Raw genomic sequence first — 16,238 nt, forward strand, 5'->3', positions numbered from 1 at the left:
AGTAAATAATTTTGGAAGTGAAGAAATCCTCCTGATCTGACCCAGTTCACCTAAGCTTACTCGGCAAAGTTGACTTTCCCTGACGCATCCAGTTTACCTGCATTGACTCATGCAGTTTACCTGCATTGACACACTCACTTTACATTCATTGGCTCACTCGGTTTACATCCACTGACTCATCCAGATTATTGCTAGTGACTCACTTTGATAACGTTCTCGATAGGCCCAGTTTACCTTAATTTACTCACCTGATTTACCTCAATTGATTCACCCGGTTAACACCAGTTTACTCACCCAGTTTATTGACATTGACTCACATAGTTTACCTCCATGTGCTCAAAAAAGCTTCTATTCACTGATTCATTCGATTTCCCCTTAATTTACTCATCCAATTTTCCTTCATTGACTCATCCTCTGTACCACGATCAACTTACACAATTTATCTCTATTTACTCACATAGTTTACCTCAATTACCTCATCTAGTTTACCTTTATTACCTCTCTCGCAATTAACCTCTCCCATCCAATTAAACTAAAATTTCTCTCGACAATTAATCCACCCCTAATTATGTTTTTCATTGTTGACTCATCAAAGTTTTGCTCAAGGTTACTCTATTAATTATTGTAAACAGTTTAACTCAAAGGTTTCAGTTAATTCGTCTCTGAGAGGTGACCACCTTGACCCATTTTGCTTTTCAAAGATCGTTTATCTCATCCATCCAGTTGTTCGTTAAGTGCTCATCGTTCACCTTCAATGACATTCATTGACGTATGTTTGACCTCCGCTGACCTCAGTTCTTCATCGTTGACCTCCTTTGACATACTCTGAATTCCATTGTCCTTAATTTGATCTTCACTGACCTCCCCTGGTATCCTTTAACCATCGTTCGACCTCCGATGGCTTCTGTTGACCTTCGTTGACCTCTGTGGGAGCTGGAAGAAATTGGGATAATTGACATCATTTGGACATGGGTTAGTCGCGCCTAAGCCCGAGACTATGGCCTGTTTCCCACGCTAATTATTTCAAAATTTCCTGATCGCCAGCCGACACAGACACCATCAAATCCCGGAACGTTTTTAATCCTCTGGAGGATTACATCTGACACACCTCAGCTCCTTGGCAGCATTTATTTTAATGTCTTTATATTTCTTTTCTATTTGATTGATTCGTTCAAGCCAGGTCAACTGGGATATTTCTGTGGTGTCACGTCTGCTACATTATTGCGATGCTGTTTCTCTCTCTTCTGTCTCTCTGTCTCTGCCCTTCTCCCTCGGGTTCTCTCGCCGATATATTTATCCACAGCTCCTTTTCTACACGTTCTCAGACTTATGTTCACTCTGACATAGGAGGCATTCTTTCCCCCTCATCAATTTCTACCTCGTCGTCTTCTATTTCCCCGTGATAAAGCTTTCCTTCTTCCTTCTCCAATCGATCTAATTGTATTATTCTACTTCTACATTCACCCTTAATATAGTAAAGCTCTCCTACCACCAGTATCAAACTCTCCGCCTTTTCCCTTCAATAATATACCTCCCTGCAGGTCCACCATTCGAACTCCTGTCCATCTAAGGGTCCACTCACGAAGCTGACCTGATTCAACAGCAGAATAAGCGACCGTGGAACATCACTGCCTTCATAATGGCCACTTTGTTAAAACTTTCTTCCCCATAACTCCTTCAAGGAGTCCAACTTACAGACCTACCCCCCCTGATGGATTAACGTGGCGGAAACAGAGACTTTTCTTGTGTTTACTTAGCCCAATTTCTTCTGCTTTCATGATGTGTGTGTCTCCATTTTTCTATGAAGCTGTGTTTTTTGTCTTCTGTTTATACCTACCAAGATGTGAAAGATGCTTTTTTTAAGAGTTTCGGTGTTTGTCCGTGTGTGTGTGTTTTATTTGGTGTATGTGTGTGAGAGTATGTAACGGAATTTGCAAGAATACGATTCAGTCTTCTGGGCCCAGCCTTTCTGACACTTTGTGGTCTATTGCAATGGCGAGAAATCATTTTGTTTTTGTCATGTTTGTATGTGTGTGTGTGTGTGTGTGTGTGTGTGTGTGTGTGTGTGTGTGTGTGTGTGTGTGTGTGTGTGTGTGTGTGTGTGTGAGAGTGTGTAAAACTACACCTATTTCACCTATTTATGACAGCTTGAAAAAAAAACCCAAGTACAATAAAGTACAAATTACTTAACTAAACACTCTGAAAGACAGCATTCAATAATTCTTTCATTTTAAATTGACACCTTAAATTGGCACTCTACACTTGATAACAAATAATTGGAACACAGACCTTACGAAATTGGCAGCTATTAATTTATAGATTTATCTTCATTCGTTTGACTACAGTTCTTGACAATTGAGGTTAAATAAAAAAGTTCATAATATTATATCAACAACTCGGAACTTGAAAAATTAATGAATATTAGCAATAAAAGAATGCAACGGAACTCAATTGGTTTCTCCCAGGGCACTCAAGAATCATAAGACGGCAAACTTACCCAAGGATCGTATTTTGATTGGTTCTTCTACAAGTTTATTGAAGGAGGATGTGATTGGCCTCAGGTAGTTGACCTTAACCACAACCTATCATGGGGAAATAAAATGAAAATTCTTGTGTGTAATAAATCTCTTCTTTAATTATTTCCTGACTTAACCTTGTATATACGCTCTCTCTCTCTCTCTCTCTCTCTCTCTCTCTCTCTCTCTCTCTCTCTCTCTCTCTCTCTCTCTCTCTCTCTCTCTCTCTCTCTCTCTCTCTCTCTCTCTCTCTCTCTCTCTCTCTTTCTCTCTCTCTCTCTCTCTCTTTCTCTCTCTCTCTCTCTCTCTCTCTCTCTCTCTCTCTCTCTCTCTCTCTCTCTCTCTCTCTCTCTCTCTCTCTCTCTCTCTCTCTCTCTCTCTCTCTCTCTCTCTCTCTCTCTCTCTCTCTCTCTCTCTCTCTCTCTCTCTCTCTCTCTCTCTCTCTCTCCCTCTCTCTCTCTCTCTCTCTCTCTCTCTCTCTCTCTCTCTCTCGCGCTCTCTTCCTCTTTCTCCTTAATACCTTAAAATTCAGCTCGCCATTGTTCAACGAGAGGATAACGAGTATCTTCGTTATCTCGTGAGATGTTGTACACACGCTGGCGGCGCAGGTGTCAATTTTTACTGTAATGAGGGTTTAAACTAAAATAAACATAAATTTATTATGTTGTCATATATCGGTGTGTGTGTGTGTGTGTGTGTGTGTGTGTGTGTGTGTGTGTGTGTGTGTGTGTATGTGTACTCACCTATATGTACTCACCTATATGTGCTTGCAGGATCGAGCATTGACTCTTGGATCCCGCCTTTCTAGCTATCGGTTGTTTACAGCAATGACTCCTGTCCCATTTCCCTATCATACCTAGTTTTAAAAGTATGAATAGTATTTGCTTCCACAACCTGTTCCCCAAGTGCATTCCATTTTTCTACTACTCTCACGCTAAAAGAAAACTTCCTAACATCTCTGTGACTCATCTGAGTTTCCAGTTTCCACCCATGTCCCCTCGTTCTGTTATTATTACGTGTGAACATTTCATCTATTTCCACTTTGTCAATTCCCCTGAGTATTTTATATGTCCCTATCATATCTCCTCTCTCCCTTCTTTTCTCTAGTGTCGTAAGGTTCAGTTCCTTCAGCCGCTCTTCATATCCCATCCCTCGTAGCTCTGGGACAAGCCTCGTCGCAAACCTCTGAACCTTCTCCAGTTTCTTTATGTGTTTCTTCAGGTGGGGGCTCCATGATGGCGCGGCATACTCTAAGACGGGTCTCACGTAGGCAGTGTAAAGCGCCCTAAAAGCTTCCTCATTTAGGTTTCTGAATGAAGTTCTAATTTTCGCCAGTGTAGAGTACGCTGCTGTCGTTATCCTATTTATATGTGCCTCAGGAGTTAGATTAGGTGTCACATCCACTCCCAGGTCTCTTTCTCGAAACGTTACAGGTAGGCTGTTCCCCTTCATTGTGTACTGTCCCTTTGGTCTCCTGTCACCTGATCCCATTTCCATAACTTTACATTTACTGGTGTTAAACTCCAGTAGCCATTTCCCTGACCATCTCTGCAGCCTGTTTAAGTCCTCTTGGAGGATCCTACAATCCTCGTCTGTCACAACTCTTCTCATTAATTTTGCATCATCTGCAAACATTGACATGTATGATTCCACTCCTGTAAACATATCATTTAAGTAAATTAGAAAGAGGATTGGTCCCAGCACCGATCCTTGAGGTACTCCACTTGTTACTGTTCGCCAGTCCGACTTTTCGCCCCTTACCATTACCCTCTGGCTCCTTCCTGTTAGGTAGTTCTTCACCCATACTAGGGCCTTTCCGCTTACTCCTGCCTGCCTCTCAAGTTTGTATAGCAGTCTCATGTGCGGTACCGTATCAAAGGCCTTTTGGCAGTCAATGTGTGTGTGTGTGTGTGTGTGTGTGTGTGTGTATATATATGTTTTTCCTGCAGACACACACATGTTACTGAACACGATAGAATGGGTTTTAGGTCGTAATGATTCTGACACGAACCTTTTCTATATATATTTTTTTTTATGTTCTTCACTCTGAAAGGAAGTTAAACTTAGGAGAACTTTGGAAAACTTTGGTAAACTCTCCAAAGTTCGTTTTATTATTTTTATTTGGCCTGACGCGTATCGCATTATGAATTAAATAAAAAAAAATGTATTCATTAAAAACAATCTAGCAATTAATGTTTACATAAAGAAGTTTTTGCAATATTTTTCTTGACAAGGAGAATAAAAACCCGAGACTGCTCAAGTGATCATTTGTACCAACCCAAAACACAACAAACGCTGGACACAATATATAATAATGCTACAATTATTAACTATATCCTGGTATTCACGTGACGAATATTCACATATTATGTACTGGCCTCCCTAAAAATTCCTGTTGTCACAGGACTCCAAGATCGAGACCTACCAGAAGATGTGGCGATTCATGGAAAACAAGAAACCGAGTGTCTTCGTTCACACCTATGACGAGGGGGTGAGGAGGGTCCTGGAGGGAAACTACGCCTTCCTGATGGAATCCTCCATGCTCGACTACTACGTCCAGAGGAATTGTAATCTGACTCAGATCGGCGGCCTCTTGGACTCCAAGAGCTACGGCATCGCAACGCCAATGGGTGAGGATACACAGGGGAGGGTGATTCCGTGTCTGGGTGTCGTGGTTGGGTGACTAGGTTGAGTTTAGGGGCTGGGTGTAGCTGATTGGTATTGCGGTTGTGTTGTTTTTGGTTTGGTTTCGTCGTTTGGATTCGTGGTTGAGAGTAGCGGTTGGGTGTAGTGATTGGGTCGTGTTGCTAGATGACGTGATTAGATGTCGTGAAAGCATGGTGTACTTGGGTGGTTTTGAGAAGATCTGGAAAATAAGTAGCACCATTGTTGAGTATTCTGTCATCAATAAGTATACTGCCATGAGTGAGTATGCTGTCAGGAGTGAGTATACGACCATGAAATGAGTATATATAACTGCCATGAATCAGTATACTGCCATGAATGAATACACTACCATGGAAGGGTATATACTATCATGGAAGAGTATACTGCCATGGGGAGGTGCCATATTTATTCGTTTATTGACATTCATCTACCAAAGCTATATATTCCCAGCGGTATATACAAAAGTATTCATTCCCAGCTGTTTATCCAAAGTTATACATTCTCCACTGTGTAAACAAAGTTGCATATTCGCGAATACATATCCTGCAGTGCTACAGCTGATCTATACACCCTGCAGTTATACAATCCAACTATACACGCAAGCAGTTAATACACGCTAGCAATATACAACCCTTCAACTGAAGATAAACTGTTAATGCCAATACACACATAACTATACACACCGTAGCCATACATTTCACAGATATATACCCTCCCTCCCACCGTCTGCTATTTCGCATACGTCTATACACCCACACACTCTATACACCAGTGCTTTACGCGACAATAAACAACATTTCTGTCCCCCCCACTCCCCTTCTGGGATGGCTAGAGAATTGAATTAGATCTCCCCCATCATTCTAAAACAATTAGATGCAAATTAGACTCCTGAATTACTATGCATTGCAAGCCCACTGTCACTCAATGTATTTATACATCTGTTTATACGGCTTATTATGCTGTTTTGGAGTTGTAGGGGGGTTTGGAGGGGTCTATTGGGTGTGTTGGTGGTGCTGGAGAGTCTGTTTGAGGTGTAGGTGGTTTTGGAGTGTCTATTAAAGATGGTGGTTTTGGAGTGTCTATTAAAGGTGTTGGTGGTTCTAGTGAGTCGATTTGAGGAGTAAAATTTTTGGAAGTGTAGGTGGTTTAGGAAGTTATAAAATGTTAGGTAATAATATTGTTCATTTTAGGAGTAATATTGTTGATAATAACTGTAGCGATAATACTTGTCATAATATTTATGGAGCTCATAATATTTAACATGCTAATAAAACATAGAGAGAGAGAGAGAGAGAGAGAGAGAGAGAGAGAGAGAGAGAGAGAGAGAGAGAGAGAGAGAGAGAGAGAGAGAGAGAGAGAGAGAGAGAGAGAGAGAGAGAGAGAGAGAGAGAAAACGAACGAACCAGCTTCCTGCTTTCAAAGGACTCGTAAAAAACACACACTGAAGGATATATCCGTCAATCAAGTTTGTAATTTATTAACATATAACCGGTTGCAGCCGCCAAAACCGGCCCCATACTCGGATATTTATCATCCACCCTGAAGAAAACACCGACTGCATTTTTTTTTATAAAAATATGTTTGAAAATAAGTAAAATATTAACAAAACACAAAACAAGAAATAAAATAACCAGATTTTCAAATCACAGTTAAGTCATAATAATTACTATGTTAGTTATATATTTATATATATATATATATATATATATATATATATATATATATATATATATATATATATATATATATATATATATATATATATATATATATATATTGTTCGATATGTAGTGGTTCTCCTATGTCTAATCTTTTATAGCTGAATCTGTCGTCTATTTCTGTGTTGTTGGTCAGAATATCTAGTGAGTAGGAATGTTGTGTGATGGAGGCTTGAAAGAGATGTTGTCTTGTCTGTATATTGAGATCTGTGGAGCTGACTTTCCCCCAAGTGGGTTTGCGAAGGCATAGACAACATTTCATTCCTTCACCCAAACATCACCTCTCTCAACTCCCCTATCACCTGTTCTTATCAACATCATCACCTATTCACACCAACATCATCTCTTCAAATTATACCTTGAGCAAAACCAGATGTCACCTTTAACTCTAATAAACGCCCTCTAATCACCTCTCGTAATCACTCCCCCATATCCTCGTGTAATCATCCCTAACCGCTCATAATGGCCCCTTTTCATTGACTAATCACCCCTTGTTTGCCTTCCATCTCCTCCAGGCTCTCCGTGGCGCGACAAGATCTCCCTGGCCATCTTGGAGCTGCAGGAGAAGGGGGTGATACAGATGTTGTACAATCGCTGGTGGAAGAACACAGGCAACACCTGCAACCGGGAGGACAGTAACAAGGAGAACAAGGCATCGGCTCTAGGCGTCGACAATATCGGTAAGGTTGAGAGGTGGTTTCTTCAGGTGTTGTGAAGTGGTTCCTTCAGGTATTGTGAGGTGGTTCCTTCAGGTATTGTGAAGTGGTTCCTTCAGGTATTGTGAGGTGGTTCCTTCAGGTATTGTGAAGTGGTTCCTTCAGGTATTGTGAAGTGGTTCCTTCAGGTATTGTGAGGTGGTTCCTTCAGGTATTGTGAAGTGGTTCCTTCAGGTATTGTGAAGTGGTTCCTTCAGGTATTGTGAAGTGGCTCCTTCAGGTATTGTGAGGTGGTTCCTTCAGGTATTGTGTGGTGGTCCCTTCACGTGTTCTAGGGTGCTTCCTTCAGTTGTTGTGAGACGGATGAGTTTGTACATTGACTGGATTTAATAGCGGTTGGGTGTTGGTGCTGTGTGTGTGGGTGTTGTGCATGCAGGATCGAGCTCTAGCTCTTGGACCCCGCTTGACTGGGCTCCAAAGGAGTGTGGATAGAGCTGTGTTTGTGGGATAGTCAGAATAGTATGTGTGGAGATGAGTGCGAGAGAATATGATAAAGAATAATTTGAATGTAATGTAAGCATGATGATTTTTTTAATGTATCAACTTGGTGATATTAAGGATGGTACTGATGAAATGAATTGAGAAGTGTGAATATGTGTGTGTGTGTGTAAAAGAATTATGTTCTTTTCTTGGGTTAGCTACTATGTTGAGTGTCTGGGTGATCTTCGACTAATATAGTGGTAAATTTGAAGTAGAACAAATTGACTTGAATCAGCAAAAATGTATTTACGAAGTAGAAACTAAACAAAACGAAAGTAGAAAAATGCAGACGAGATAGAAAAGCAGACATAAAGGGGTCTATCTCCACGTGAATGTTATACCTGGCAGCTGCACCCACAAGTGTATGTAGTGAATCAAACAGAAGAAGTTGAAACATTAAAAAACATATCTTTTTATTAAAACATTAATCCCAGCCACTCCATTTTACTTTGGTCTCTATTAACGATATTAATATACCTTTAGTGACTGCATTACAGCCCCTCAGCTCAAACAGAGAGGCAGGGAGCTGCAGTTGCAGTGGGTGTTGATTGTATTATTAAGCAAATTATGGCCTTCAGCCATTATGCCAGCACTGGCTAATGGATGTATTGAAGGGATAACTGCATTGGCTTTATGGCATTTGGATATTGTGAAATTGTCAGTGGAGAATGTTAGTGTTTATGAGGGCACTTACCAAGCTGTATGCAGCTGTATTTACCCCAGTTGTATGTACAAAGCTGTATTTAACCTCCCGTATTTAGACAGTTGTATTTACACAGTTGTATTTACAAAGCTGTACTTATCCAGCTGTATTTAACCAGCTGTATATAGTCAGGTGTTTTTACCCAGCTGTAATTACTCAGAGGAATTTACCCAACTATATTTACAACCAGTAATTACCCAGCTGTGTTTACATTCATGTATTTACGCACCTGTACTTAATAAGCAGTACTTACGCTTTTGTACTTGCCCATTTGCACCTACCTAAATGCATTTACACAGATTTACTTTCCCCACTGTACTTACCCAACTGTACTTATCCAGCTAGATTATCACTAGATTTCATTACGAATAAGCTTCATGTAATGCTTTGTTACAATCGTATTAGGAACAGGATGAAGCTGGAGCCAACTGTGTGCGCAATAATTATTTATTATCTCTGCATGTGGGCGGATGAGTTGTTTTCAAACGTTTCTCTCTCGTTCTCTCTTTTTCTCCCTCTCTCAGGAGGAGTATTTGTGGTGTTGCTCTGCGGTCTTGCCTTTGCTGTACTCATTGCTATTCTAGAGTTCTGCTGGAACGCCAAAAGAAACGCCCAGGTTGACCGGGTAAGTAGAACTACCGGAAGCTTCAACAAACCTAGATGTAAAGTTATTACGAAAAGATATAGAGTTATTTGTAGAGTTGTGAACTGAATAAGTATTGTTTTAGTGGATAACTATTTACTGATATTGTTCTCATAACTTAATTTATTGTTGTAGGTGTAGGTTTGTCTTTCATATCTTTCAAGTGGGCGTCTTTCCTTCCTAATCCTTCTCCATTTCTCTCATATTCCTCTATTCCCAGTTTCGTCTTCTCTTCCCCCGCTTCATCTTTCTCCCACTCTGCTCTCCTCTCCTTTCTCCACTCTTCTACCTCTGTCCCAATCTCACCCGTCTCACCTCTCCCACTTTCTCCTCCCTATCTTCCCCTCACTTCTTCACTATTTTCCCTCTCCTTACCTTTCTTTTTTGCCTCTTCCCTTACATCCTTCCTTTCTCTCTATCTCCTACTCTCTCACCCCTTCTTTCAGAAAATTTAATATTATGATGCACTGAAAACTACTTAAAACTCCATGGAAAACACAGTCGCAATTTCAGACGTTGTGAAAATCGCAGGAGATCGTTATAGATGCCGATAATTTCTTAGAGGGGGCGGAGGAGGGGGGGGGGCACTGAAACTGACTCTGACTGGCCTATAACACTTCCATAACCCCCATATAACATCTTGGAAAGCTGGGTGAGGCTAGCCCAAGGCGTCTGTCCTCATACTCTGAACAGGCAGACAGACTGACATTTCAAGATATATAGAATTGTTTACGGAAAAATTATGTCCCTCATGGGATTATGGTTTCAGGCTCCAGTTTTCAGTCAAATCTCTTCTTTTCAGGCATGCAGTATGCATTTAAGTGAAGGATCATTCAAAGTAAGAACAACAGTTGTGTTCTCTCTTATCTCTTTCTCTCTTTTCTCTCTTTTCTCTCTCTTTCTCTCTCTCTCTCTCTCTCTCTCTCTCTCTCTCTCTCTCTCTCTCTCTCTCTCTCTCTCTCTCTCTCTCTCTCTCTCTCTCTCTCTCTCTCTCTCTCTCTCTCTCTCTCTCTCTCTCATCATTTGTTATAGATTAGGTGCATTAGTGGTTGTCCTTTATATTTGTTCACAGCATGTTTTGTCTATTATAACATACTATATAATATATAATATTTCCCGAGTTAATTATTTATTTATTTCATGAAGGCAGTGAAAATGGAAAGTTAATTATAAGCACTTAGTGACATCCTGTTCCTGAATGACGTTTCTCATCTGTACATCTGTTCTATGTACATCTGCTCTATATACATCTGTACTTTTGTTTTGTAATAGTTTGTCATAAAAGAGGCATATATTTTTTTCGCAGAGCACGATATAAATGTATCAGTGTATACAGTATAGCCTTTCATGTTTGTTTTTACGTCGTTTTAACGTTTTCTTTGTGATTGTTTTTACTTTTCTTTTGTGTCTCTCTTCATGACTCAGTCGTGTCTTTTTTCAGTCTGTTTTTATTATTACTCTCTCTCTTTCTCTCTCCCATTTTAATCCCTTAGCTTCTCATTATGTCTTGTAATCAATTTATTTCTCATTGTATGTTTTTAATCCTTTAAGTTTTCACCTTGTTGTGTTGTTTTGTTTTAGTTAAGAAAAATTGTCTTATGTCATTTTGTTTATGCTTTGTCCTTTCTCTCTTTCGTGTATTGTCTTCCTCTTGTTTTATGATTATGTTAGGTCTATTTTCGTCCGATTTGCGTATCTTTTAGTTTCATTTTTATTCGTTTCTTTGTGTGTGTGTCTCTCTCTCTTGTTTCATTAGCCTCTCGTGTTTGCATATGTTCATTTTGATGTGTTTTTTGTTTAATCGTTCATGTCTGCTTTTTTATTTTATTTTATGTAGCTTTTTTTACTCGTTTTTACTATTTTTTTTACTCGTTTATGGCTGCTTTTTCTCTTTTATTAGATGTAGCATTTCGATTAAATCGTGTTTGTTTCACGTGTAAATATTGTAAAACTCAAGTCTGCCTTGAAATGTATATTTAGAATGTTTTTTTGCATGGGCTGTGGTGTAAAGGTTCGTAGGATCGACAGCCTCACAGGATTTAGTCTGCATCCTGTGAGAACGTAGATTCAATTCTGGCTAATATCTTCAGATTCCTTTACTCTGGTCCGAGTCAATTCGTACTATATTTACGAAACGCGAGATGTCTCAAATACAAGTGATATCTGAGGTGATTTAGCGAAAAACATACTTGTACCATGATGGAGAATGCCCTCCTAATGCCCTCATAAGGTGGGTATGTTTAAATTAACATAACATAGAAAAAATGAGATTAAGAAAAGATTTTTAATTAAGAAAATTTAAGATTTTTAATTAAGAAAACTATTACCTTTAATTTTTATAGTGGCGAAGTAATTGTAATTATTTACAAGTTAGGATTAGAATATACATGTGAATGTTTTACACACATACACGTATTTGTATAAATGTGAAAATAAGTTTACAAAAATCTATTTTTAACCCTCAATTTAGTTATTGCCAAATGCCTGAATGGATTGCAAACCTGGGAATTATGTTCATCTCTACAATGCACATTTAAAAAAAAAACTAAAGAAAATAAATCAAATTTGTAAATACAATTTACAATAAAAAAAAAATAGTTATCCCAGCTAAAATACACAAACTATTCCCTTCATGCAGAGAGAAAACTATCACATAAGTTGAATAATAGCACAAAGTAATATTTGGAGACTGTGCATCAGAGACAATTAACCAACAGAATCAAAGAAATATTAACAAACTGCTATTTACCACCACACGTGAGATGTCAAATTCCACCAAGTTTCCGCCTGAAGACTGTATCAGTGTTTATCCTATCTAATCTCATACATCCTATCAAAGAAAAGAGTAAAACATCGCGCAACAGATAACATGTATAATCGGTGGATTGTAGTGATGGAGATCACAGGTCTAACGCCACCACAGTATTTCTCCAAATCTTGTGTGAATCAAAATTCCTGGCACTTTGGTATCTTTCTCTGCTCTTGAGTGTCCTGTTGTTTCTATAGTTTCTCCATGCTCTTTTACTTTGGTGCTTAGCTGGCTTACATCTCTGGTTAAACCATGGGTTTCTCAACTGCATTTCATTGTTTTTCTTTTGGACCGGGACAAATTTGTTTGCTACCTCCTTACACTTCTGCGTGATGTAGTCCATTATGGCTTGGGCCGTCTATCCTCTGAGCTCAGTTTCCCATGTTAGGAATTTCCTTATCTCCTCATAGTTTTCCTTTCGGAATGCCAGCCTTTCGTTTTCAGTTCCCCTCCTCGATTTCCTTAATCCTTCTTCAACCAGATACTCAAACGTCAGTACACTGTGGTCACTCATTCCTACCGGAGCCTAGGTTTCACTGAAGACTGTGTGTGTGTGTGTGTATGTGCATTTAACATCCACACTTTCACACTCTCACAGTCCCCTCATTCCTCACAGCAGTCGCTATGCGCTGAGATGGCGGAGGAGTTGTGCTTCGCCATGAGGTGTCGGGGCTCCAGACAACGTCCGGCGCTCAAACGCCAGTGTTCCAGATGTGTTCCCGGCGCCACTTACGTCCCCGCCGGGCTGGAAGTGCCCCACATCAACGGTAACGGAGTAGGTGACTTCACCCGTCACTGTGCGGTAGATAGGTAGATTGGTAGACCATTGGTCTATAGCCTCTGTAGTGCATAGGTTAACCAGTAGATAAATGCATAACCCCTAAGTTTGCGAGGTTGATAGGTAGACTAGTAGATAGGTATAATAGTAGATAGGCGTAATAGTAAATAGGTATTTCAGTAGATATGTATATTAATAAATTAGTATGTTAGTAATAGATAGGCAATAGTAGGTAAGATTAGTAATAAATATGTATTTTTTGTAGATATTTATATCAATAGAAAGATATATTAGTAGATAGGTATATTAGTTGATAGATATACTAAAAGATAGGTAGATTGCTAGATAATTGGTGTAGCCTCTTTAGTGTTTAAGGGGACTAGAGGATAGATGGACCGGTTTGTGAGATAAATAGATAGAATATTACATAGGTATATTTGTAGATAGATATATTAACAGATAGGTAGGTTGGTAGACAATGGGTCTAGCTTGTGTGGTGTATAGGTTGACCAACAGATATATGATCCAGTTACTATGTATGTAGATACACATATAGATTGCCGAACCTGTAATGCATATAATCTATCTACTCATTTGAGGAACAAGTAGGCAATTGGTAGAGTGAAACTATTTATGTGAAGTAGATTTGCGAATCAATATAGTAAAAAAAAGTATATATACTATAAAAAAGGGAGAGTTCTTCTCTCCCTTCTCTGGTTAGTAGAATATAGTTCTTCTAACCAGTTTCCTATAACGAAGCTTGAAGCCTCCATTCTCCTTCGCCAAGGAAAAATGAAAGAATGAGAGCTCGTCAATTTTTTAATAATCAGAAGAAAGAAAAAGCTTTTCAACTCCACGAAGATTTCATGACGAACTTTCTCGACTTTATATAACGATAAAAAATCCAATTCACCCTTATGAGATTGCTTGCTTTCAGTTTATATATATATATTTTTGTGGAATATTTCCTAGTTTTGTCTCCTACAGACGATAGGTCAACTAGGTTTCCTCACAGCTTTTAGGTTGAAAAACTCACCTATGTTAGTTGCTTGTAGGTACGGGTGAGTATGTAAATTTATCATCAGAAATGTAAAGTAAGTTCCTACAATACTCTACAGTTTTTTTTGGTAATCAATTATCCTATACTTATAAACGCTTTGTATTCAAGTTTAATGTCTTAAATTACTGAAAGTTTAAAAATACTGATTGTGTGAGGGAATGTGTGGGTGTACTCACCTAAGAGTAGTGTGTATATAGGAGGTGTTGAACTCCAGCTCCCAAATCAAGCGTTTTGATCTTTGATCAACTTAAGTTTTCGGTCTCTGACTTTGTTTCCCCCTCTTTTGGTCCTATCTTTAGGTCCCAGATTCTGTTCCTCTTGTACTGTAGTTTCCAGGGGTTTGAGAGAGAGGTGGAGTGGGGGATGGAGGGCTTAGATCTTGTGTGTGTGTGTGTGTGTGTGTGTGTGTACTCACCTAGTTGTACTCACCTAGTTGTGTTTGCGGGGGTTGAGCTCTGGCTCTTTGGTCCCGCCTCTCAACCGAGTGTGTGTGTGTGTGTGTGTGTGTGTGTGTGTTTGTGTTTGTGTGTTTTTTTTTTTAGCACATACGCAGGTCCATCACTGCCCAATCGTCCCCGTACCTCCAGTGTCTCTCACCACATCTTCTTGCAGCAGGAGAGCGGCCGAACGGGGATGAATGACCTCCGGCCACGGAAATTTTCCCTGAGGTCGTCTCTTCACAGCCTGGTGCCTCCAAGCGACTCCAAACCCTCTCCAAACATCCACTCCTGAGTCATCACCCTGAATGCTTACTCAGCAGACAGTTAGCGAAGAGAGAATACCAATCATGAGTGTCTGGAACCCGAGTGATTGGTTAGGGCGGGTATTGATCCACGAAGATTGATGTGCCAAGTGGCTAAAGCAAGTGAAAGGCATTGTCAGGGCACTTTCCTTACAAGGGTGATCCAAGATACGCGAGTTTTTCAGTGACTAATTACGGTGCGAACGAAGCAACTTGATTCTTGTTTACGAGGTGAAGTCTATGACATCTGACTACAAGATGATATAGTGACACATGATTAGTGACATATAGTGACTTCATTATAGTGATACATGATTCAATAATATACGAAACTGATTATTCGTGACATCTTGCCCAGTGATACTTGACCTTGAAGGTTCAGTGATGCATAAACATGACTCTGATAAATCTTTATTTATTAAGTGATGGATTTGCAGATGATGAAAGAGTGATTTGCTATACAATTGTATGCGTGGTCGTTGCCTTCAGAGTGACGTGGTTCACTCTCTCACATTAGCGTGTGTGTGTGTGTGTGTGTGTGTGTGTGTGTGTGTGTGTGTGTGTGTGTGTGTGTGTGTGTGTGTGTGTGTGTGTGTGTGTGTGTGTGTGTGTGTGTGTGTGTGTGTGTGTGTGTGTGTGTGTGTGTGTGTGTGTGTGTGTGTGATGAAATGCGACCCCCTCACAAACTTGGCAGCTGTGTAGACACTTCACATGACTTACCACGCACTGTGTGTGGGGGGAAGCTGCGTCTAGAGTATCATTTTGATGTAGTGCAAATCTCTTTTATTTCCTAGCGCCAAAGGCTTAGCATTTGTATCATGTCGAAGCACATCGTACATCTGATGCGTTCTCTAACAGCTCACAATGCAGCAATTTATGAATCATAGGATTAAGTTTTATAGATGTATATAAATTACATTGCAAATATTTTAATGTACGATTATGAAGAATATATATATATATATATATATATATATATATATATATATATATATATATATATATATATATATATATATATATATATATATATATATATATATATATATATATATATATATATATATATATATATATATATATATGACGTCATATTCATATATATATATATATATATATATATATACTGCAAATAATATGTAAATGCCATTAAATGATTTAAACACATAAAATATTAAAAAAATTCCGATTTGTTATACGTGGAAAATAATAAAGAAAATAAAGAACCTTTACAACTAATTGTGGTGAAATAATTATACCAAATAACACTCGAGTCAAATAAGTAATGGTAATGTCTTCTCACAGACATGATAACATACGATAAAAAAACCCACACACTTGTATATTTGTGAATGTGAATGTTTTACATAAATTTCACAAATATACAAGTGACGGTTTTTATCCCA

The 16,238-nt window shown here is 39.1% G+C and overlaps 1 protein-coding gene across 1 annotated transcript in view; it reads left to right on the forward strand.

The window, feature by feature from the left end:
• The window catches only part of LOC138369014 (glutamate receptor ionotropic, kainate 2-like), a gene marked incomplete in the record, with an annotated part of 159,748 nt that extends 143,970 nt beyond the window's left edge, over positions 1 to 15,778 (forward strand). The window contains 6 exon segments of the mRNA XM_069331855.1: positions 4,921 to 5,146; positions 7,417 to 7,581; positions 9,325 to 9,425; positions 10,246 to 10,281; positions 12,869 to 13,019; positions 14,703 to 15,778. Of these exon segments, the coding sequence (XP_069187956.1) occupies positions 4,921 to 5,146; positions 7,417 to 7,581; positions 9,325 to 9,425; positions 10,246 to 10,281; positions 12,869 to 13,019; positions 14,703 to 14,731 (708 nt within the window).
• Positions 15,779 to 16,238: the final 460 nt, after the last annotated feature.

This window comes from Procambarus clarkii, chromosome 26, assembly GCF_040958095.1.
Source record: "Procambarus clarkii isolate CNS0578487 chromosome 26, FALCON_Pclarkii_2.0, whole genome shotgun sequence".
Taxonomy (NCBI): Eukaryota; Metazoa; Arthropoda; class Malacostraca; order Decapoda; family Cambaridae; genus Procambarus; species Procambarus clarkii.